The sequence below is a fragment of the Oryza glaberrima genome, chromosome 12, assembly GCF_000147395.1.
Source record: "Oryza glaberrima chromosome 12, OglaRS2, whole genome shotgun sequence".
Taxonomy (NCBI): domain Eukaryota; kingdom Viridiplantae; phylum Streptophyta; class Magnoliopsida; order Poales; family Poaceae; genus Oryza; species Oryza glaberrima.
This window is the reverse complement of record NC_068337.1, coordinates 8802685-8827919: the sequence shown is the minus strand read 5'-3', so window position 1 is coordinate 8827919 and position 25235 is coordinate 8802685. Positions and strand designations below refer to the sequence as shown.

General features: G+C 42.4%; 3 protein-coding genes and 1 non-coding gene across 4 annotated transcripts; 3 read left to right on the top strand and 1 right to left on the bottom strand.

Annotated features, from left to right (window-relative positions):
• Nucleotides 1-10800: 10800 nt before the first annotated feature.
• Nucleotides 10801-10874, bottom strand: TRNAI-UAU (transfer RNA isoleucine (anticodon UAU)). Its single transcript has one exon. It is a non-coding gene; the product is annotated as a tRNA-Ile (tRNA).
• A 1430-nt stretch (nt 10875-12304) lies between these two features.
• LOC127757892 (GDSL esterase/lipase At1g33811-like) lies at nt 12305-14778 on the top strand. The gene is made up of 2 exons (XM_052283483.1): nt 12305-12720; nt 13710-14778. Exons 1-2 carry the CDS (start codon nt 12313-12315, stop codon nt 14586-14588), a joined length of 1287 nt encoding a protein of 428 aa, XP_052139443.1. The 5' UTR covers nt 12305-12312; the 3' UTR covers nt 14589-14778.
• A 3813-nt stretch (nt 14779-18591) lies between these two features.
• LOC127758110 (uncharacterized) lies at nt 18592-20828 on the top strand. The gene is made up of 2 exons (XM_052283736.1): nt 18592-18970; nt 20049-20828. The coding sequence occupies exons 1-2, from the start codon at nt 18803-18805 to the stop codon at nt 20616-20618; spliced, it is 738 nt and encodes a 245-aa protein (XP_052139696.1). The 5' UTR covers nt 18592-18802; the 3' UTR covers nt 20619-20828.
• Nucleotides 20829-21682: 854 nt separating this feature from the next.
• LOC127757468 (receptor-like protein EIX2) lies at nt 21683-25073 on the top strand. Its single transcript, XM_052282977.1, has one exon. It carries the CDS (start codon nt 21683-21685, stop codon nt 24656-24658), a length of 2976 nt encoding a protein of 991 aa, XP_052138937.1. The 3' UTR covers nt 24659-25073.
• The last annotated feature ends 162 nt before the right edge of the window (nt 25074-25235 follow it).

Sequence of the window (25235 nt, the reverse complement as noted above, 5' to 3'; positions counted from 1 at the left end):
ACTTTGGGACTGGTCTAGTTTATCTAGTGACCTAAGTAAATTCTTGTGCTATATAGAAGAGTAATTTAATTTATACTATAAATAAACTTACTTGTCCTCAACTAGCATATATTTCTACTTTGTTTTTAAGTACTATACTTAGAGTTCACATCCCTGTTTCAGATTATTTACTGATTACAAGGGAACTTCTTTATGTGATACAATGGAAAGAGTTGATTCTACATCAAAAATTTCAGGTGATAATCTTCCAGTTAACCTTTCACATTGCTCGGAAAAGAAAGGGGGCTAGGGTTTGGGAGCATATCGAGTCATATTTTATTGATGGAAAAGAAAAGGCAATCTATAAATATTGCAAGCTGAAATTATCTTCAGAACCTGGCCAAGGAACAAACCATCTCAGTAGGCATATTGGAATGTATTGCCCAAGTATTCCAAGTGGAGAGAGGAACATATTCTTACTACATTGGAAGCACCCTTATTCTGATGGTGATCATCCCATATTTGACCCTCAGGTTTGCTATCTTCTAATTGCCAAATCCTTCGTTAGTGCTGAAATTGCATTTTGGAAAGCTGATGATCCAAATTGGAAGAATTTGCTAAACTACATCCACCCATCTTTTTGGACAGTTGGACGACAATTTGTTAGATCATATTGTCTTGTATATTGTATGAGGAAACTAAGAAACAACTGTATCGTAATGTTGAACAGTTGTGGTCCCATTTTATTTTGACTGCTGATCTTTGTGCGTCTAATTAGAATTTGGGTTGCATATGTGTCACTACGTACTATGTCAATGCTGAAATTTGGTTGAAGAAGTTCATTATATCATTTAAGCAGATTACATATCCACATTACACCTTATGTTGTGGAAGATGGACTTACCTCTTTCTGATTGAATGAGATCTAATTGACAAAACATTTAACTTGACATTGGATAATGCAAATGTTAATGACAGAGCTGCAACGGATTTGCACAATACCTTGGGTGCTGAGATGTTTTTCAAAGCTGAATATTGTCATGTGAGGTGTAATGCACATATTCAATATGGAACAAGGTTGATTACTTCTACAATTGCCAATGTGAGAGACATTGTCAATACAATCACATCAATACTTCCACGGATGCAAATATTTAATTCCGTTGTCCAAAGAGCGGACCTTACAACTAAGGTTGTGTTTAGATCTAAGGGTGTAAAGTTTTGGTGTGTTACATTGGATATACGGACACACATTTGAAGTACTAAACGTAGTCTAATAACAAAACAAATTACATAATCTGCATATAAACCGTGAGCCGAATTTATTAAGCCTAATTAATCCGTCATTAGCAAATGTTTACTGTAGCACCACATTCTCAAATCATGGCGCAATTAGGCTTAAAAGATTCGTCTCGCAATTTACACGCAATCTGTGTAATTAGTTATTTTTTTCATTTATATTTAGTACTTCGTGCATATGTTTAAATATTCAATGTGACAGGGTATAAAATTTTGTCATGAGATCTAAATAGGGCCTAAGTCTGGACTAGTAGTTGTTATCCCACATCGCACTAGTAGTTGATGTCCCACACCGCTGGAATGCTACTTATATTTGATACATGAATCGTTGGGATACAAAGCTGTTGTCAACATATATGCTACTGAACAACACCATGAAGCTCCAAGTGATTCGGATTGGGGGCAAAACCGAGTCTCTCCATGGGTTTTTGCAAGCCTTCAGTGATGCTACCAAGGCATTTTCAGCAGATAAACATCCAACATTCCATCTCTTTTTGAAGATGGTATTGGCCATCTGCGATGCTTTACTTGATGAAAGGTGGGAGCAAGATGAACTCTTGCAAGAGATGGCCAATGCTATGTATGTCAAGTTTCGAAAGTATTGGAATGAATTATCTCATGTTCTATTTTTACACAATTGGATGAAATGATGAAGAAAAGATAAAAGAGTTTCTCACATGCTTAAACATTTCCTATGTTGACATCGTTTTATCAACTATATTCATTAGGTAAAATAAAATTTCCTCTTTTAGTTGTATAAGCACGAACGGTTAGATGTGAATGGTAACTCCTCAAGGATGGTAAAAATCCCCTTGAAATAACTAAATATAATAAATTTTCTATTTTACAAAGTCTAATTTAATACTACATTCTTTTTTAATATATGACACCGTTGACTTTCTAACAATCATTTAACCATTCGTCTTATTAAAACTTTTTATGAAAATATAAAAAAATTAAGTCATGCTTAAAGAACATTTGACGATAAATAAGTCACAATAAAATAAATAATAACTACATAATTTTTTTGAATATCAATGACGTCATATATTAAAAAGGAACCAGGTGAAATTTGGTATCTTTCGGTGGTATAATAAAAAAAAGTGAACTTTCGATGGTATATACCAATTTTTCCTATTAAAAAACTGAGGAAGTGCTTGCTAACTCTATTTTATAGTCACGTCCTTTTTCTATTCTAGTTAGATTCTCTATGATATTTATAATGGTAGTAGAAATGTGGAGGGGTATTTTTGTCCAGGGAAAATAATGTGTGGAGGGGTTAAAGTCTCAAAGTATTTTGCCGCTGCCCCAAATCGCTTCCGCTGCCGTCCCCCTCCGTCACTGTCTCCGTCGCCTCCCAAGTCCCAACCTATGTTGCACCGATACTTCACTTTCTTGCCGTATACCGGTATCCGATACGTATCCGGTACGGCGATACGTCCGATACTATATTGATACAGTATCGGAGGAGTATCGGTCATTAAACAAAAAAAAAGAAAAAATAAATATCGATACTCACACGATACATATCAGATACTTAGATACTTATCTGATACCTAGCAATGTAACCTTCTTGTTCAATAGCCCATTAAAGACCCAATGCTATACTTCTGATATATTTATAACTTTAATATACTTGCTCTATTTGTAATACATGGATATATTTGCTATATTTTTTTATAATAGGCAACAATACATAGAATATTTTTAAAGATAATCTTATTGCTTTACCCTTTTGTAGTTCCCTATATTTTATTTTTAAAAATATTTTTATATATACTCGCCGTATCGACGTATTGATGTTTTTTAAAAGATCTCGTATCACCATATCAACGTATCCGTATCGCCGTACCAATATCGCGTATCCGTGCATCATAGGTCCCAACCCTCATGGCCTCATCGCCTCAGCCGCTCGTCCCCATTCCACGCAGCCTTCCCCGCCCCGCCCTAACCGACACCGTCCTCGTCGACTCCGCCGACTCATCAGTCCTGGCAGCCATCGTGAACAGTTGGAGTAGATGTGAACAGTTCCTTCCCTGAGTTTAATTAATAGTGCTTGCACGAGAGCTTAACAGCGTTGGATTGCTAGAATAATCAAGTTCACGTTTGTTCCAGCTTCTGTTGCTGTCGATCTGACTGTTGCGACACATGGGAATGAACTGAATCTCTCACACTTTGGAAGTCGATCTGAATATCTCCTTCATCTATGCACCTACTACCTACCTGCGGTAATGCCCAGCATCAATGTTGCTACAATTGAGAGCTGGGTTCGTGAAGAAATTAAGAGCTCATCAGTGATGATAGGTCGTCTATCCACTATCGCACTCCTTGAATTCTGAGTTCAGGAGCAGTACTGCGTTAGCTTCTTTCTTCTTCTTTTTTCTTTTTTAATGCATGGAGACACACTACTGCGAGAAAGGTTTTTTCGTGCTGTCAAAACCAGTTTTTGCGTGCGGGTGGGCAGCCCGTACGCACCCAGGGGTCTGCAAAAATCACGATTTTTATGTGTGGGTGGCACACCCGCACACGAAAATTCGGATTTTCGCGTGCTGGTGCTTACGTCGCCCTCACAGAAAAACAAAAATCCGAGAAAAAAATTTCAAAAAAATGAAAACCTAGAATCTGGCGGCGACGCCGCCGCTCCCGGCCACCGCCTCCTCCTCCTCACCGCCTCTTCCTCCTCATCGTCGTCGTCGTCAGCGGCGGCGTCCCACCCTCGTTATCGTCAGCACCGCCCGCCACCGGCCTCCGAGCTCCCCTCCAGCCGCACCGCCTCCGACGCCCCTCCCCTCCGCCGGATCTGGGGAGGGAAGGAAGGAGAGGGAGGGGAGCCGGATCCTACGGGGGAGGGCAGCTGGCCGCCAGAAACGTGCGGGGACGACGGCCGCCGCTAGATCCCTACGAGGGTTGGCTGTCGTCCTCCGGATCCCGCGCGTTGTCGCCGCACTGCCATCGGGACTCTGGAGGAGAGGAGAGGAGAGAAGAAAAAGAGATAGAGAGGAGAGAAAGAGGGGAAAAATTTTTAAGTGGGTAGGAAGGAAAGAGACAATGGGTATTTTTGCGTGCGGCTCTCTTAGTAGGTCCGCACACGAAAATAGGTGCGATCCCTCTTAAATGAACCGCACGTGAAAATGAGCTTATTTTCCTAGACACGACCATAACGACCAGTTATGGTCTATTTGCAATCTAAATGGGTCCCGTACAAGAAAAGTCGTTTTCTAAGTACTAACTACTAATTTTAATTCACCGGTCTGAATCCTGCAAGGACTGAGAATTTACATCTCCGACTGAAACAAAGTATACCAAGCAACAACTCATTCACTCTCGTATCAGGTTGAGATATACTTCCTCCGTTCCACAATATAAGTCATTCTAGTATTTCCCATATTCATATTTCCAACAATATGAATGTGGCTAGAATGACTTACATTGTGAAACGGAGGGAGTACCCATTAAAGCTGGATAAAAATAAACATTGTGATGATATGATGCATGAAGGAGCAAGTTGGTCGTTAAATTGAAGTTGTACTGAAATGTGAAAAAATATATATGCCAAATGCAAGGTAATTCATTAATTAATCATGCTTGGAGCACAACGCTCTTACAAAAAGATAAGCAGCAAAATGCTAAGTGCTAACCAATGTTGAGAAGCCACTTCAGTAATCTTGCCAAAAAGAAAGAAGGAAAGAAATTAAACAAAAACTCACTTCAGCTTGTATATATCTTTCTTTTACAACCATGAGTCCATGATCGATAAACTTATCAGTAGCAATTAAATCACTGCAACTGATCAGATCTCTTTGGCTGGAAATAAAGGAGCAACGGGCATATTACTTCGTAATCATCTCTGAAACTTGTCAACACGAGCAGCTCGACGACTCGAACGTGGAGACCTTTCGGCGTTTGCTGCCCAGCAGCGACGCACTGGGTGCGAAGTCGAAGCCTGAGCTGACCTTGGCGAGCACGGACTGGAGCGCGTGGCGGACCGAGGCTATGGCGGCGGCGGCGTCGCGAGACCCGCACGATACAAGGAAGGCGAGCCTGACCCGGCCGCCCAGCGTGGTGACCTCCGAGCCGACCACCTCCAGCCCGAGCCTGAGTCGCGCTCTCCACTGCCGTTCGGTTTCGATGGATGAGGAAGCGGCAACTCTGCTTTGCGACGGAGAGGAGCGAGTGAGCGAGCGACGCTGACCGTGGGACCCACAAGGAGAAAAAATAGTGTCAAATTTACCCTAATCAATCTTAATACTTTACTAATCTACCCTTAAAAATAAATAAACCGTTCCGATTAGTTCTACTGGCCTGGCAGCTTAATACTATCGGTAGAGAGCATCGCCCTAGAAGAAAAATCCAGAGATCTCCTATCTTGTACTGCACCACATTCGTCTACCCTTTACATTTTCTCATCCAGCCATCTGAAAGACCTTGGTGTCATAGATGGCACAGTTCGTAGTCTCGTGGATGGCAGCATGGTGTCATGAAGTCCTGGAAGGAAGTGGAATGTTGCAAAGAAGTCAAATGTAGCGACATGGCATTCCAAGAATTCTTGAGGAGTTGAGGAGGACCAAATGAGGAGGTAGGCAGTGTGTGGTCGATACTTCCAGATTCATTGATACCAAATCATACCCCTCTTAAATCAATGGCCAGATGTGATTGGTACCTCGTGGTTCCTGATACCTCGTGGTACCTCACGGTATCTCCTCAAGAGTGGTAAAATATCTTCCAAAAAAAACTTCGGAATACGACTCACAAGTATCTGGATTGTCCTGAAATGATGTAACTGATATAAGAAAAAAGAAGTAATATATCAAGTCTTAAAAAATAAAAGTCCATGAGTAGCAGGCCGGTATAACCCTAGTTCTTTGCTGTTGTTCTCCAATGTTTCCTCTACTAGTAACCTAGCTTTTGTGCTAGTTACCTTGTTAGTAGACCATGGTAAGAAATTGTGACCTACAACTAAATAACCTATAAACATCTTTTTTTTTACTTGTTGTCATGGGCATTGGGCTGTAGACCTGTAGGTAACCCATATCAATTAATTAGAGATAAGATTGGATTGAATCCTTTCTTAGGCTGTGTTCGTTTCCCTGTGCTCCCAACCTCTCTCACTCGTGTTCTGCGCGCACGTTTTTTAAACTGCTAAACGGTTTGATTTTTGAGAAAAGTTTCTATACGAAAGTTGCTTTAATAAAATCATATTGATATATTTTTTGAAAAAAATAGCTAATATTTAATTAATCATATGCTAATAGACCGCTCTATTTTTCGTGCGGAGGGAATGAGTTCCCATCTCAGAGAAACGAACTTTGCCTTAGGGGGTCAAGCTATACCAACTATATAAGGATGGGATTGTGTATATTATCTGCAAGCAAATAGTCTAATCTATCTGTCCCAATAATATGTTTCTCCCTTATTTAAATCTATATCCCTTCTCCAGAAGCCAACGTCGCCCATGTATCTTCTCAGCAGTGTTTATCTCGTCATTGCCTCGGGTCATGAGACTTGTTGACATACATACCTCGGACTTTAGTAAAAATCGGTGCTTGCTCTGTTTGTTAAGCTCTGTTTTTGTTCCTGCGCGCTATCTGCCGGCGAGTAATTTGTTTGCTGTTCTTTTTTCCAGACAAAACCTTGATTCTACTGCCGGTTAGTACTTAGTAATCATTAATGTAGGACCAGTCCATGTAACCGTTGATCCATTATGAGTCCAACCCTTCCGTTGGCCTCCATAGCCCATACAACGATCTCTACCATACCAATTCATTTGTTGGTAGTGTTAAAATCTAAAGAATTTTTTACAGTACCAATTGGTAACGTAGAGTTATGTGGCTTAGGTTAGAAATGAGTTTAATACAAAGTCAGTGGCGGAGCTAAAAAAATTAATGAAGTTTTTACTGGCGAGCCCATGTATGAAGTCAAAATTTGATATTGTATTGAAGTCTGTGAAGAAACTTCTAAGATTTAGCCAAATTAAACATAGGCACTACTAATTGGTTGAGCTTAATCCCACATTTACTATTTGGATCGTCAAAAAAATAGGCAAGACACATTTTGACATCAATCCAAAATGGCCCATCATCGAAGCAGACCAATTAGCAACAGGGTTCACTATATCAGTTTAGGGTTTTTGATCGGGGGTCACTGAAATCCCGAAATTTCAGAAATTTTAGAAATTTCGGTCCAAAATTTCCGAAATTTTGAACAAAATTTAGTTGAATTTGAACAAATATTGCCCAAGTTCATGAAAAAATTGAAAAATTTAAAAATTTCGGCCGAATTAATATCGTATCGGAGGAATTTCGGTCCGAAATTTCCAACCCTGATTAGCAGTGAGCGAGGACGCTCGATGGATTGACGTGAGTGGCCCCTGATCAGTGATCACTGACAATGGCGAGATGCGCCGAGTACGTTCAACCAAGAAGAGAAATCCAGTGCAGACTATACCGGATTTCTTTGGTATTAAGATACACGTAGGCTACGATAGCATAAATCAAAATTTTCTATCGCGTAAACCAGAAACCATGCAAGTATTAGATCATAGATCGTTACCACTCGACGCGCTGTGCAGTGGAAGAAGACGCTGAGAAGTCGAAGGAACTCTCGCGAAGTAGCGCGCATCGATGTAGAGGAAGTAGTTGATCGCACCAGCTCGACCTTCTCCTCCTCGTGCGTTCTCCTCGCCGTACTCCCACGCCGATCAGCACCGCAAACCAGCGGCGCCTCTACCGGTATCCACACGTACAGGGACGGAACGCCACGCGCAGATGTGCTAGCACCCGCGCGCGGCTAGGGTTTACTCGGGGAGGGAAGTGACGGCTAGGGTTTCTCACGTGATGCAATACCTCTGCCGGTCACACCCCTCACGAATATATAGGATCTATCACTCGGGCCTCCAAGGCCCGTAGGACTCCTATTCGGATCCCTATCCGAATTAAGCTCATATTGGATCTCTATCCAATCCCCTTATTCTGGCCCATTAAGCATGCGACCCTGTAGGTTCATATATACTCGGCTATAACCCGAAAACTCCTTTTCGGTCCACGCGTCAACAGCGGCCCCTAGCAGAACGTATTGACCCACCGGGCATACATAAAGATCATATCGGCTGAACCTCTAGTGTATACTTGTATGAACCCCTTTGCCTCACGATATCGATTAAGCTCAAGGCTAGATATGTGTCATCCTCTAATAGCTCAATCATTCACTCGAACCTGTTGATAGATTATATAACTTGTGATTGACTCATCAATCACCTTTGCCATGGCCATGCACTTCCATAATCTACAACATCGAGGGGCCCAGAGATATCTCTCCATGGGAGGGGCAAATCCCATCTTGATTATTCATATCCCACTACATGTTTCATAGCATACCCAAAAACTACTTTTGTAACTACCCAATTACGGAGTAGCGTTTAGCAGTCCCTAAGTAAGCTACTACACATGTTAAGAACCATGATAATCTCAGGTCTAAGGATTTAACACCAACACTCAATGAGATCACTAATGACACAACATATATGGCTCTTGCAGTGTTTCATGTTGGGTCTATCCAACAACATGTTCACCAACATGTATCCACATTATTAATTTGGTATCTCTATACCATGATCCATGAGACATGATCATCAATTAATACATGTGCTGATCATCTAAACATATTTATTCCACATATGATATTTGATCAGGGATCCTTTAGAAATAGCAACATACAACATAAAGGGTCTCATGAAAGAATCACATATTCATTAACCAATAAGGAGTTATCTATTTCAAGGAACAATATCGGATAAATGTGTAAACATAGTATGTGATACAATTATCTCTATGATTGCCTTCAGGGAATATCACTAACATTTGGCGGATTCATGCAATGCACGGATCAGCTCGGACCTACATCACCGTTGAGTGAGGTTTGTGAGAAGACTCTGTCGGGGTCACCTAGCCTGGGTACATATTACAAACTGTGTGGAGCGGGACTGAGCTATTCGTTAGAAACACGGGTAGTAAATTACAAATATAGACGCCCATATTGCTCGTAAATTTTGTATTTTTATGTAACATATATATTCTATCTCTATTAATATCTTCGAAATATTGAGATGTCATAATTTAAGTTTGGCAAAGTCATCACATGAATCTCGTTATCAATGGTTATGTTACTTATCACCAAAATATAATTAGCCGTAAATGCGAGACTCGTACCAAATCTAGCAACGACTTGAACCTGAATATACTGGCTGGCTATTTTAATTTGCGCAGCTACATTTTGGCAAAGTCATCAAAATTTAAAACTTTCAACTCACTTTTTAAAACTATATATTTTTTAAAATCTATACAAAAGTTTCTTCAATAAATTAGAAACCAAAATTATTTTTTGGGGTTTAAATATTAGTGAAAATATCGTTTGAATTTCATCAAATTTGATTCAAAGTTTTTTATTTTAAATTTATGATCAAATAATTTAATCCCCTCTGATTTTACAAATGAATCTTGTTTGCATTTTTTTTATTTTACGCTAGCACAAATAAGTATGAGAAAGGAGCAATATTGTCATTTTGAAAGAAATGGAATAATGTACCAACAGAATACAGAGAAGATCCAAATGGAAACTCAAGTACATATAAAGAATTGGTACATAAACATTTTTCTACTATAATTAATGGTATGGAACAGAGGAGCAAAGAAATTTTTTTAAAAAAAAGTGTTTCTAGAAAAAAAAGGTTAAATGGAATGGGGCATCAATGAAATAAAAAAATAGAGTAATTTTTTTAAAAAAACTACAAATAGTAAAGATACAGATTTAAGATGTTATATCACAAAACTACAAATTTAATACTCACTCCGTCCCAAAATATAAACATTTTTAATGGCTATATTTTGGGACGGAGGTAGTATTATATTTATAACAAAACAATAGATTTAAGTTCAAGTATCATGAAATTACAGATTTAATAAAAAAATCTTATCACAAAACTACTGGCTTCGAATCCATTTAATCACAAAACTATAACACTTATAGCCCTATATGACATCAATGCTAGAGATCTGAACTATAAAATCTATAGTTTTATCATAACTTCAATATATATCAAATCTTGTGATAAATTTAGTGTTATATGTGATACAATGTTTTAAATCTGTAGTTTTTTGATAGTTCGATAAAACGTATATATAGTTTTGTGAAATTTACTAAAAAGAATATATTTGCATGATGTTTAAATGGTACGGAACGGTGGAGCAACGAAATTTTTTAAAAAATATTTGGATAAAATTGCAAGGTGCATTTGGTAAAAATTGGAACGGTGGAGCAACGAAATTTAAAAAATATTTGGATAAAATTCGGAACGGTGGAGCAACGAAATTTAAAAAATATTTGGTTAAAATTGCAAGGTGCCTTTGGTAAAAATTGGAACGGTGGAGCAACGAAATTTTAAAAATATTTGGATAAAATTACGGAACGGTGGAGCAACGAAATTTAAAAAATATTTGGTTAAAATTGCAAGATGCCTTTGGTAAAAATTGGTCCCGGCGGGGCTCGAACCCGCGACCTTCGGCTCATAAGACCAACGCTCTAACCAACTGAGCTACGGGACCAAACTGGGTTCAAGTGAACATTACAAATTTTATAAATATTGAACAATGTGACCAAATTGAATATTGCTGACCACTTATACCGTACGTCTTATAAAGTTCTTTTTCCACGTATATTTTGGTTTTCTCGCCTTGTATACTAAATGGAATTGGCACATTATAAAGATTCATTAACAAAAACAGGACTTTTTAAAAATTTTACTATACAACATTTTAAATTTGTAGATTTCACTCTAGAACACCACATCAAATAACTTTTAGAACACACTTTGTCATTATGATTATTTGTCAGCAGACATCGAACCTATTAAATTAGTGTTTTTGTGCTGACTAGTGAGAGGGGCCCATTAAATCGCCATGCGTGTTTTGCTTAGGCTAATTGCATGTGGCTCCTGTTCTCTTTCTCCTCGTCCTCTTCATCTCTCCTCCTCTCTTGCTTCTCCAGACAATATTGTTGAATCTCGACTAAAAATATTATACATAATTGATGAGTTGGTAAAATTATATATAATTGTTGGTTCTGGAGTAATAAAAATACATTAAAAAGGGAAAAAAGCAATAGAAGGACGATGATGAGGGAGGCGCCGTCCAACACCACTGGTTCGTCAGCCACCCACCGACGATAGCGTGAGCAGATGTAACTGTGATGGTGACGAGCAGGAGCAGCCGATTGGGAGTCAGGGATGATAGGTGCGAGTAGCTCACTCCGGATCAGGTGTTAGGGATGGCCATCATGATTCGCCGGTGTCGGGTCGGTCAGGGCGTGAGTAGATCTGATGATAGCGTCGTGCGGACTAGCCAAGCCAGCGGCATTGACTGGCGAGGCGAATGGATTGAGGGGATAGTGACTTGGGGAAGGCCATCCGGCAGAGATACTTACGATTTCGTCCCCGCTCCTCTGCCTAGGACCTTGAGAGAGGAAGAGGAAGATGGGACTAAAACGAAAAACTTTCTTTGGAGGCGGATGTCTTTTTTATTTTTTATTCTAAATGCAGGATCAATATGGCCATGCCGTGTAAAAAAGTAGCTAGGCCCTCTCTCGCCTTGTCAACACGAAAGCATTAATTTAATGGATGCAGTATAGCTTGATAAATAAACCATGAAGTCGCAAACTCGTAATGTCATGTAGCAAAAATTAACCTTTTTGATTTTTTTTTAAGTAAAACCGGAAGTGGTCGCCGCTATGTCGATCGCAACGCCTTTTTCGGCTGAGGCACCCCGAGTCATTTACTTTAACCTCCACCAGTCACCGGCCCAGCCACACAACACAATACAGTCTGCTTGCGTTTTCCCGTGATCAGTCAGAAAATTTCACGAGCCGGCATGCATCCACGACGGATCGATCATCTTCCAACCAACCATATTATATTACCTCTGTATATATATATATACACACACACTCCTCCATCCATAAAGACCCATATAATCCGTCGACGCCACAATGCAGACGAAAGCTAGATCACCTCTAGCGGTACTCGTGCTTCTCGTCGTTGCCATGGCGGCGTCGCCGGCGTTGGTGGCGTTGGCGGCGGCGGCGGCGGCGCAGCAGCAGCAGCTGGTGCCGTGCATGTACATCTTCGGCGACTCGCTGGTGGACAGCGGCAACAACAACAACATCCTGAGCCTGGCGCGCGCCAACTACCAGCCCTACGGGATCGACTTCACCGGCGCGGCGCCGCCGGGGCGCTTCACCAACGGCCTCACCGTGGTGGACATGCTCGCCGACATGCTCGGCCTCCGCCCGCCGCTCATCCCGGCGTACGCCATGGCGCAGCCCGGCGACTTCGCCCGCGGCCTCAACTTCGCCTCCGGGGCCGCCGGGATCAGGCCCGAGACCGGCAACAACCTGGTAAGGGAGTAGTACGTACTGTACAGTACGGATGTGTCAACATTGGATTCAGACATGCATGTTGCTCATGTAGCAAATAATGACGACTATGGTTTTTAGTTCGTTGGGTGTATATTCTCGAAGTATACGGACAGAAATTTAAAAGTATTAAATCGTAGACTAATAGCAAAACAAATTACAAATTTCGTCTGTAAACTGCGAAACGAGTTTATTAAACCTAATTAATCCGTCATTAGCAAATATTTATTATACCATTACATTGTCAAATCATGGCGTAATTATGCTCAAAAAATTCGTCTCGCAATTTACGTGTAAACTGTGTAATTGGTTTTTCTTCCCCTACATTTAATGCCTCATACATGTATCTAAACATTTGATGTGACGTTTTTGGCCAAAATTTTTTAGAATTTAAACAAGGCTTATGGTTCAATAATATTACACGTAAACCACCAATATTTTGAGGAGTAATACAATCGGTTTTGGAGATTATGTTCGAAATTTTCGGACAAACTTTGAAATTTCAGCAAAATTTGGCTGAATTTCAACTAACTTTGCTAAATCGAAACATTTCAACCGCAAGAGAATATCCTCTCGGTGTACTGATAGACCCGAAATTCAGTCTGAATTTTGGCCCAAATTTAAATTTTGGATGTATTTGCACTATATTTTTGACAAAAAATGAAATTTGAGCGAATTTAGGCATAATTTGAACAGAGATTTTGAATTATTTTAGAAAAAAAATGGCAGAATTCTAACAGATTTGACTTCTTTTAGGAAAAAAAATTTGGATATTTTGGCAGGAAAAAAAATCCTACAATGGGACTAGCTAGCCGATGGAACCAAAAAATTTTCAAATTCAGCCAAAAATTACTCATTTTCAATTTTTTTCCAGAAATTTCAGTTCTCTATGGAGCCCTAATGTTTATGATTTCCGCAACGTTAAAACGCCCTCTTCATCAAAGTACATGTGGACGCACGCATGCATGCAGGGTCGACACTACCCATTTTCGGAGCAGGTGGAGCACTTCCGGGCGGCGGTGCGGCAGATGGGGCCGAACGCCGGCTCGCCGGAGCGGCTCGGCCGTTGCATCTTCTATGTCGGGATGGGCAGCAACGACTACCTCAACAACTACTTCATGCCCAACTACTACACCACCGCGCAGTCCTACGACCCGGCCGCCTACGCCGCCGACCTCCTCCAGGAGTACTCCCGCCAGCTCGCCGCCCTCCACGCCCTCGGCGCCCGCAAGTTCGTCCTCGCCGCCGTCGGCGACATCGGCTGCATCCCCTACGAGCTCGCCCGCATCGACAACAACCAAGACGACGATGACGCTGCTCCTAGTAGCGATTCCGGCACCGGCATTAGCATCTCTCTCGGCGGCGTCGGTCTGACGGTCGGCGGCGGCGGCGGCGGCGGAGGGAGTACGCGAGCGGCGAACGCGAGCAGGAGCGGCGGCAATGGCGGCGGGGCGTGCAACGAGGAGATCAACAGCGCGATCGCCATCTACAACAGGGGGTTGTTGTCCATGGTGAAGCGGCTCAACGGCGGAGGCGGCGGGGGGAGGATGGCGGGGGCGACGGTGGTGTACCTGGACACGGTGAGGACGGGGAGGTCGGTGGCGGCGAGCGCGGCGGCGCACGGGTTCGAGGTGCTGGACCGCGGGTGCTGCGGCGTGGGGCGGAACAACGGGCAGATCACGTGCCTGCCGATGCAGCAGCCGTGCGGCGACCGGAGCAAGTACGTGTTCTGGGACGCCTTCCACCCGACGGAGGCGGCCAACCGGATATACGCCGCCAGGGCGTTCAACTCCTCCGCCGCCGCCGGCGACGCTTACCCCATCAATGTCAGCCAGCTCGCCGCCATATGAATCCAATGATTAATCTCGCTGACATATGATCGATCATTGATCAATGCATGCACTTACTTACGGAAAGAGCAGTGTATCTCGGTTGGAAAGAATTAATGTTGTACTCCCTCCTTCCCTAAATGTTTGACGTTATTAACTTTTTTAAACATGTTTGACCATTCGTCTTATTCAAAAACTTATGTGAAATGTGTAAAATTATACCTCCTTCCCTAAATGTTTGACGCTGTTGACTTTTTTAAACATGTTTAACCATTCGTCTTATTCAAAAACTTTTGTGAAATGTGTAAAACTATATGTATACATAAAAGTATATTTAACAATAAATCAAATGATAGGAAAATAATTAATAATTACTTAAATTTTTTTAATAAGACGAACGGTCAAACATTTTTAAAAATTCAACTGCGTCAAACATTTTGGGATGGAGGGAGTATTGTAGTAGTATATAGGTATTATTATCAGCTACTCCCTTCGTTCCATAATATAAGGGATTTTGGTAGGATGTGACACATTCTAGTACTACGAATCTCCGGATTCATAGTACTAGAATGTGTCACATCCTACCAAAATCTCTTATATTATCCGTGCTAGCTTGTATGGATTTAATAAGTGTGTTCGGACGAGAGAAATCATTGAAAAACTTTCAGCCAGTAAAGGGTTTGCGGGCGTGAAAGCATATATGAACTAAATACACAAAAGAAAATAAATGTAGACAAACGCACTTTATTAATGACATTTTTCCTTGTTTACATGGAACACGTACATACATCACGCTCACGCGCAAAAAAAAAAACGTCTACTTAAGACGGAGGTCAACGGCAATTCAATGAACTCACTAAAATCCTATTAAAAGTATACAGTGCTACAAATAAACCCCTAATAGAGACTGGCTAATAAGCGTGAGCTTATTTAAAACCGATACGTATTAACCGTTTTCCAACTTCACAGGATGTAAAAGCTGGTACGTAGTATAGTAATGGTTTTTTAAAAAACTGACACCTATAAACTTTATATATATTGATTAATTAAAAATCGGTATTTATAATATATTATAGGTGCCAATTCTTTTAGAAACCTGCACCCACAAAAACCAAGCCAAGTTGATCAAAGCCTAGCCTTATCCTCTCCCTCCTACAATGCTCCTTTTCTTCGTCCCCCTCCCGTCCGCCACTCACCAGATCTCCCCATTCCTCCTCTGCTGCAACGCCACCTCCCCTGCCATCATGCTACGCCTCTTCCGCTCTTCCTCCACCTCACCTCTGTCGCCTCCCCGTTGTGGCCGTACTCCACCTCCTTCCTCGCCCGCATCTGTCTTCCTCACACGTCGCCCTCTTCCCGAGCCTCCTCCACCATGAGCAGGAGCAACATCGTCCAGGCTCATCGATGGAGCTGGGCATGGAGATGGAGAAGGACACAGTCACCTCGGGCATGCCGGTGCAGGTGACGCAGGCCGGGCAGCATTTGCCATCGTTCCTAGCACCGTCCAGGCTTACCGATTGCCTCTCTTCCACCGTCCCTTCCCCTCTCTTCCACCGCTGCCTCACCTTCACGGCCTCTCCGCTCACTTCCGCCACCTCCACACAACCATGAGCAGGAGCAACGCCGACAAGCTTTGGTAGTGATGAGCTCAAGGGCGACCAAAGCCGCCATGAGCTTAGGGGAGTTGACAATGAGCAGGAGCAGCGACGATGACGACGAAGGTCACTACCATCGGTCTCCCTCTCCCCTTCTCCACGGCGGCCCTGCTGACGGATCTGATGATGGATTGGCTACAGGTGCATGTACAACTTAGGGCATTATTGATGGTTCATGTGGGATGTTGTTCTTGTTCATGTTGGATGTGTTGTTCATCTGTTGATATGAGATCTGGAGATTATTTGTTGTTTATGAGTTGAACTATTGATATGAGGAATTGGGAATTGATATGTGTTGATATGTGGAAATTGGGATGTGTTAATTTCTTGATACATTGTTATTAGGTGGATTTACGCTAGGGTTGGGGTTGCTCGAAGTATCGGATCGAGCCGACTTCTTTTCTTTTGGCTAGTGGATTCCACGTGGTTGCCGGTTGTTAATCGACTATATCTGTTTTTTTAATATACTATGCCGGACCATGCTAGCTGTGACGGGCCTAAACCATCACCTCTGACGGATTCGGCCTCTCGTCAGAGATTAGTGGTCAGTGATGACTCTCTTCACCTTTGACGGGTGAAGGACCGTCAGTGGTGACTAGCCCCTATGACGGGCCACATATAGAACCCGTCACAGGTAACTATTATCTCAAATGGCCCATTAGTTTGTGAGCCGTCAGTGATATCTATAATCCAGAAAAAAAAAAGAAAATTAGATTGCAACCCGTCACACGTGTGAAAAAACCCTAGCAAGAAAATTGGCGCAAGCTGCCATGGTGGTGCTTGCTGTCATCAAACTGACCACATCACAAAAACTTCAAACTGACCAATAGTTCATTGTCCTCCATCACCGCATCACCATCTCATATAGCAATCATTCACAAAAGGGGATGGCAAGAATTTATCATACAATAATATCATATCATTCACAAAAGGGGCACACTGGCCAATAGTTCGTCGTCCTCCATGACGAACCAGCTACGGGAGACGCAGGTGGAGGCGCCGCACTCGCAGTCGCCGGGGAGGCGGCGGAGGATCTCGAAGAGGCACTCCACTGCTGTTGCACCACCAAACAAAAATCAAGAAACAAGAAACCACCATTAGAGCCCACATTCTCAAACCAAACACCTCAAATCAACAACAACAACAACAACAACAACAACAACAAGATTTAAGTAAAAAAAAACAACAAGAAGAAGAAACCTCACCGAGATGGCCGGTGGGTGGGCATGGAGGAGGCGGTACCTGGCATTCAGATCTGCGCATCCCCGGCCTTGTAGAGGTCGGATCTAGCGGCTAGCGCGGTCGGTGGTGGAGCTGAGGGAGGCGTCGGTGGCGTTGGCGGCCGGGAGGCGGGGGGAGGCGCCGGCGGAGGTGGAGGCGTAGGTGGCGGCCGGCTAGTGCGGGAGGAGGCGAAGGCGCGGCTGGAGAAGTCGCCGGCAGCGACGGCGGAGGTGGAGACCGCTACCGCCATCGGGCCTCGGCCGCCTCCCCTCCCGCCGTCAGCCGCCACTGCGCCACGGCTCCAGATCCGTCGTCCGCCGCCGCGCCTTCCCTCCCGCTCCTGCCGGATCTGGCGGCCGGGCCGCCGCAGCCGCCGCCGCCCCCGCCGGGCCGGCGCCGCCGCGCCTCCCCTCCCGCCCCTGCGCAGAGAAAGAGAGGTGAGATAGAGAAGAAGTGGAAGAGATAGAGGAGAAGTGGAGAAGAGGGTGCCGGCAGACCTTATCTCCTCCTATGGGCCCCACTGGGAGAGGAGATATATATATAGTGGCAGAAGTCATCTCAAACGGGCTAGGACTTAAAGCCGTTTGAGGTGAGTAAACCTCATCTCTGACAGGCCGTCCGTCTGCGACCCGTCACAGGTAACTAGTCACCTGTGACGGGTTAGGACTTCAACCCGTTTGAGGTGAGGTAAACCTCACCTGTGACGGGTTCTATTTTCAACCCGTCACAGGTGACTAGTTACCTGTGACGGGTCGCAGTCGGATGCCTTACCGATGACAGCATCCTGTATGACCCGTCAAAGGTGACGGTCATCAGTGACCATTTCGTTTGCCTGTCACAGGTATCCCGTCAGAGGTGTGAGGATCTGGTGTATGATAGTTGACACTGTTAACTTTTTGTTACACGTTTTATCATTCGTCTTATTAAAAAAATTTACGTAATTATAATTTATTTTGTTGTGATACTATCTATTAGAAAATGGAGCATAACGCATATCTATCGCACCATGGCCCCCATCCTACTCGGAAACTAGGAAGAAATTAAAATTTACTCCTACGACTCCTCCTATTCGGAAACTGGTAATTTGGGCATGGAATTAAACCAGAGCGGATAGATCGCAGAGGTTTTGCTCCTCGTAACGCGGCGTCCTCGCGCGGCCAACGGATTGCATTGCTCGATCCCTCCCCCTACCAAATTCACCTCCCCGGCCGATAGCGCCGCACCGTAGTCCTCCGGCCGCCGGCCAGTCGACCAGTCGAGTCGGAGGCGGAGTGCATCGATCGATCGATCGATCGGTTTCCATCGGAAATAATCGGAGAAGGTTTCGTTTCCTTCATTAACCCGGATCGATCGAGAGGAATGCGAGGAGCGTGCGTTGGGTACGTGAAGCCGCTTTCGCCGGAGATGATCCCCGGGCAGCGCACGGTGGAGATCCGGAGGATGATATACCTGACGATCATGTCGACCATCGACTTTGAAGAAGCTGGCCACAAGCTCGCTGAAATCAAGCTCGAGCCTGGCCAAGAGGTAACAACTGCAGTTTGGTTCACTCGTTTCTTCTTTAATTATTAGAATTGTCTTTTCAGTTTTTATTATGGTAATTTGTTAATTTCCTTATTAGAAAAACAATACCCTTGATGCGGGCGCAAACACAAGCTTAGGGTAGCTATGCCTTGAGCTAGACTTAGTCTACTAAATTCCTACTCCCTCCGTCCCATAATATAAAGGATTTTGAGTTTTTACTTACACTGTTTGACCATTCGTCTTATTCAAAAATTTTTAGAATTATTATTTATTTTCTTTATGACTTACTTTATTATCCAAAGTATTTTAAGCACAACTTTTCGTCTTTTATATTTGCACAAATTTTTTAAATAAGACGAGTGGTCAAACATTGCAAGCAAAAACTCAAAAGATATAAACAAGATTCTCTCAAAACTCAGTGAAAATTTTGAAAAAAAAAATTAAAACAAAAGATATAAACAAGTTCAACCCCCCTACGGAGATGGGTGTGGATCCCCTGGAGTTACGACCAAATCCATTGGGTGGATTTCACTTAATCCAAGCCGTCCCTTTAATTTTGATGGCTTTGATTAAGCCGTCTCTTCTTCCATCACAGTTATCTTGTAGAGCCTATTTTCTTTTTAAAAAAATATTGTACAGCTTATAAAAAAACATGGATTCGAATCACTCGGGTGGATGTCCACAGTTTCCCCTCACTCTTGAAGATTTCCTGCTCTGTGCCTGATAGCCTAGTTTCTCAAAATTGATACTGTACTAGTTAGTACTTGGTCATTAAAACACTATTGATATTTCAGTGCGTGGATACATATCAGAACACTTTTGTAGTGATAATAATGCATGATTTCACGAACTATTTGGGTAGCCAGCTCCTGAACACCAGATGATAATTTGTCAATGGAAAAAATAGTGAACCAAGTTGTTAGTAATAATTGTTAAGGAACAATACTAAGTACTAGTACTAACTACGTGAGCATTAGGCATTTCAGGTTCAATTGACTTATTTAAATTATCAGGTAGCTGATTGAAATTTGCATGATATGGTTTTTCCCCTATGCTAACTGTTGCCTGTTTCATTTCTCAGATGGAATTATGCATTATGCTCTTCGAGTGTTGCTCTCAAGAGAGAACCTACCTTCCAAATTACGGATTACTAGCACAAAGATTGTGCCTAATCAACAAAGTTTACCGAAAGAACTTCGAGAAATGTTTTGCGCAACAATATTTGATGATCGATCGTCTCGACACAAATAAGCTGAGGAATGTTGCCAACTTTTTCGCGCATTTGTTGGCCACCGAAGCGCTTCCATGGCATGTTTTGGCCTACATCCGTTTGACAGAGGAGGATACCACGTCGTCTTCAAGAATTTTCATAAAAATATTGTTCCATGAGTTATCAGATCACCTTGGAATTCGCCAACTCAATAAGAGACTGAGCGATCCTAAAATGAAAGATTATTTTGATTCAATCTTTCTAATGGATCATCCGAAGAACACAAGATTCTGGATCAATTTCTTCACCTCCATCGGTCTTGGTGGTATCACTGAGACGCTGAGAGAGTACCTAAAGACCATGCCTGCAATGCAACAACAGAAGTCAGAATCAAGTTCTGATGAGAGTGGTAGAAACCCAAGTAAGAGAAGGAAGATGTAAAGAGACGGATGGAAGAAGAGCTCCATGAAAATTCAATTGTGCTTATGGGGGATGCAACTGTTGTCACAATCGGCATCGTCAGATTTGTTCAGTGCGATTGTTTTGTTGGATCAATCTTCCACTATATGTGTCCATGTGTAATATCAGATGTTGTTTGCTGCATGTCGAATTCAGGAAACCAACCATAGCAGATGTTTTCTGCAATGCAAGTTTTGTGCCTTCATAAACGGTTTATTATTGTTTATAGGTTTGACAACAGTGATGAAGAAATAATTTTAAGGATAAAATGCTATAACAGGCAGCAGCTAAGCAGGATTAAAAATGATGTACCTTTTTTATGTGAAATATGTTTTACCTTTTTGTAGATGAAATATTATGATATACATTGGAAACACACGTAGGTTTCACTTAAAGTATAAACTTTTGCACCCTCTTGTTATATTTCTCGTCTGCATAGATAAGTGGTGGAAATGAATGGTAAGAAAATTAAATCCAGCAGGAAAATAACATCAAACATGTGTACAAAATAACAGACAAGATTTCACAGAATTCAACTTTGGTTGATCTAGAATCCCCTTTCAGGCCACTCAGTTGCTGCTCCCTGTCAGACATGGCATGATATGTGGCAAGTCATGGTAAAAGCGTGGAAACCCATATACAGCCGTTGTGCTTGGCGTCTGACCAGGAACAGCCACAAAAAATATGTCCCAATTTGCAAGCACAAATCACACCGTGTTCAGTAGGGCAGACTATCAGTAGCTCCTGCTGACTTTCACACTGGAAATGAGCAGCAGATCACCCACATCTGAGTTCTTACAATACCAGGCGTGAGGTCGAAATGCAAGCAAAAACTTGTTGCTTTTGTTGACTAGTAAGATTTCATTGCCGTATGACCGGGTGCAGGGGAATTCCATGAAGAGGACGCAAATATCACATTCAAATCAACTGGACCAGACACTCCATCATGACTCGAATGACAGAGATAAACATAATACTACTACAAAAAAGAAAAAAAAAAGGAAAAGAGGATCAGTATTTTCTTCTAACAGTAGTCACTATATAACATGATCCGAAGTGTCATTCATGAGCAAATATATACTTTTGCATATTACATTTGCATCCATTCATTCACACAGAAAAAGAAGAAAAACAGAATGGCTGAGCCCAGGTTTCCTCCTCCTGAAACTCTGAAGATAGCATTGCTGTGCCTTCTTCTCTCCTTGTTCCCACCAGCCACAGCATCCATCCCTTCTGCTGCATCGACGTCGTCGGACCGGAGCTGCATCGCCGATGAGAGGGCTGCGCTTCTCGCCATGAAGGCAACCTTCTTCGACCCGAACAGCCGCCTCGCATCATGGCAGGGCGAGGATTGCTGCAGCTGGTGGGGTGTCAGGTGCAGCAACAGAACCGGCCATGTCATCAAGCTGAGACTCCGTGGGAACACAGACGACTGTCTCAGCTTCTACGGAGACAAACTCAGAGGTGAGATGAGCTACTCTTTGGTCAGTTTACAGAAATTGAGGTATCTAGATTTGAGTTGCAACAACTTCAATTGGTCACAGATACCAGTGTTTCTTGGTTCTCTTCCAAGCCTTAGATATCTCAACCTTTCACATGGTTTCTTCTATGGAAGTATACCACCACAGCTTGGCAACATCTCCAAACTTTCCTACCTCGATCTGACCTCTTACAACTATCCATACAACCAGCTATACTCGGTTGACCTTTCATGGCTGTCACACCTATCCTCACTGAAGTATCTGGTCATGAACTATGTGAACCTTACCACTGCAATGGATTGGGTTGATGAAATCAACATGCTTCCTGCTCTGAAAGTACTCTACCTGCAACAGTGTGGGCTGAGGAAAACAGTTCCTTTCCTTCGTCGGTCCAATCTCACGGTGCTCGAGGTGCTTGACATCTCATGGAACAATTTTCGTACCACAATTGCACCCAACTGGTTTTGGAATATAACTAGTCTAACTTTTCTTAATATCCGGCCATGTGGTTTCTATGGTTCAATTCCTGACGAAATAGGCAGGATGGCCTCTCTTGAAGAAGTCTATTTCCAAGGGAACAATCTCATGTCAACCATGATACCCTCAAGTTTCAGAAATCTATGCAACCTGAAGGTACTGGGTCTACAAGGTACCAATACTTCAGGGGATATCAGAGAATTGATAGAAAGGTTGCCAAACTGTCCTTGGAACAAACTGCAACAGTTGGGTTTATCTCATAATAATATTGGTGGAACCCTGCCAAATTGGTCAGAACCTCTGGCCAACTTAACTGTCTTGCTTCTCTCCAATAATAATATCACAGGAGCTATACCATCATGGATATGGACTCTCACAAAACTGAATTTTTTAGATCTTTCTTCCAATAAACTCAATGGCATAGTCAAGGAAGATCAACTAGGAAACCTTACAGATCTACTGTTCTTAGGGTTGGGAAATACACATCTACAAATTAAGGTCAGCTCAAATTGGATTCCTCCATTTAAACTGCAGGCAGTTCTCTTACAATCTTTGCAGCTAGGACCAGAAGTCCCACCATGGCTTAGATCACAAACAAGCATTCAACACCTTCAAATTGCAAACACAAGCATTACTACAATCCCAGATTGGTTTTGGATTGTGTTTTCAAGAGCAGAATTTTTGGATGTGGCATATAATCAGATAATGGGCAAGCTACCAGCAACGTTGGAGTTTATGGCAGCAAAAACCATGGATCTGTCCAACAACAGATTTACTGGTATGGTTCCAAAATTTCCAATAAATGTAACATACATGTACTTGCAACGGAACTCATTATCAGGACCACTGCCATCAGATTTCGGAGCCCCGTTGTTACAGTCACTTACTCTCTATGACAATTTAATATCAGGCACCATTCCATCTTCACTGTTCTCACTGGAACACTTGGAAATATTAGATCTATCTGGAAATATACTTGGCGGGGAAATTCCAATTTATCAAGAAGATTCAAATCCACGCACAGGACAACTCATTGTCGTAAACTTAAATAGTAACAACCTCTCCGGAGAATTCCCATTGATTTTCAGAAGTTACCCGCGCCTAGTTTTTCTTGATCTATCCTATAATCAGTTTTCTGGAAATTTACCACTGTGGATGGGAAAGAAGTTTCTGCCAATTTTATCATTGTTGCGTCTACGGTCAAATATGTTTTCGGGACACATTCCCACAGAACTTACAAAGATTGATCAATTACAGTTCTTAGACCTCGCTGAAAACTACTTCTCTGGAAGCATACCTGACTCTTTGGTTAACTTGAGTGCAATGGCTCGCACATCTGGATACAGTGTTCTTCTAGATGAAATCGTCTTAACTGGTCAAGGTGCGATGTATGATATAATTTTTTTCTATGAACTGGTATCAGTTCAAACAAAAGGGCAGCAACTTGAATTTTCACGTGGAATTTCCCGTGTGGTGAACCTTGACTTGTCGAAGAACAATTTTACTGGAGCAATCCCTCAAGACATCGGTGCTCTTGTTGCACTAAAAAGTTTGAACTTTTCTTGGAACCTCATAAATGGGGAAATCCCGGAGACTATTGGTCAGCTCAAACAATTGGAATCTCTTGACCTATCTCACAATGAGCTTTCTGGTGAAATCCCTTCGAGCATGCAGGATCTTAACGCTTTGGGCACCATGAACCTCACATACAACAATCTATCTGGAAGAATTCCAAGAGGAAACACTATGGGATCATATGACGCGTCTTCCTACATTGGAAACATTGGTTTATGTGGTCCTCCTTTAACTAGAAACTGTTCTGGAAATGCGACAAGCAAAGACTTACCTGGAAATCATGTTGATTTGGAACATATATCCCTTTATCTTGGCATGGCTATTGGATTTGTCCTCAGCCTCTGGGTGGTTCTTTGTTTGCTGCTGTTCAAAACTAGTTGGAGAAAATCCTATTTCATGTTTGTTGATAGACAGCAGAAGAAGATTTCTGTTAGTGTAAAAATTAGATGTGCCGTCTTAAAGAGGAAGTTAGGTGCAAATAATCGTTGATATATCTCTAGTCTCTAATATATACAAGAATCTAGTGGTTGATGTGGGTGTTGAGTCTGCTTATTAACCACCATGCCTTGTGTTGGTAGCATCTTCTATGTATAATTAATCATTTGCATGTATGGCTTGTAATAAGATAATTGTGTGATACACATATGCAATATTGTTCAGTTCACAAACTTATGGTATTTTATCTGAGTTTTGCTTCTCTTCTCTTTATGTAACATAATGTGGTAGCATTTTCCTTGTCATATACTCATAAGTAGAAAATTATTCAGTGATTAATTCAGTTGATTCCATGACACCAATCTATACCTCCTTTTTTTTGTATTACAATTATTTTTCCCCAATTTCAAGCCCTACAATTGATTCAGTTTGAAATTAAAAAGATGGGCAATGTGTTTGTGAGACTTGTGAAAGGGGATTCATTTCAGAAATCTTACCGGCCGTGCTCCACGGAGGGGAGGGGTTTCAGGGGCTAGCCGGCGGCGAGGGGGCTGGCCACCTTCGGGCTCGGGGCTCCAGCCTCCGCCGCTCTTGCTGCCGCGAGACTGCGAGAGCTTTGGCATGGACGACG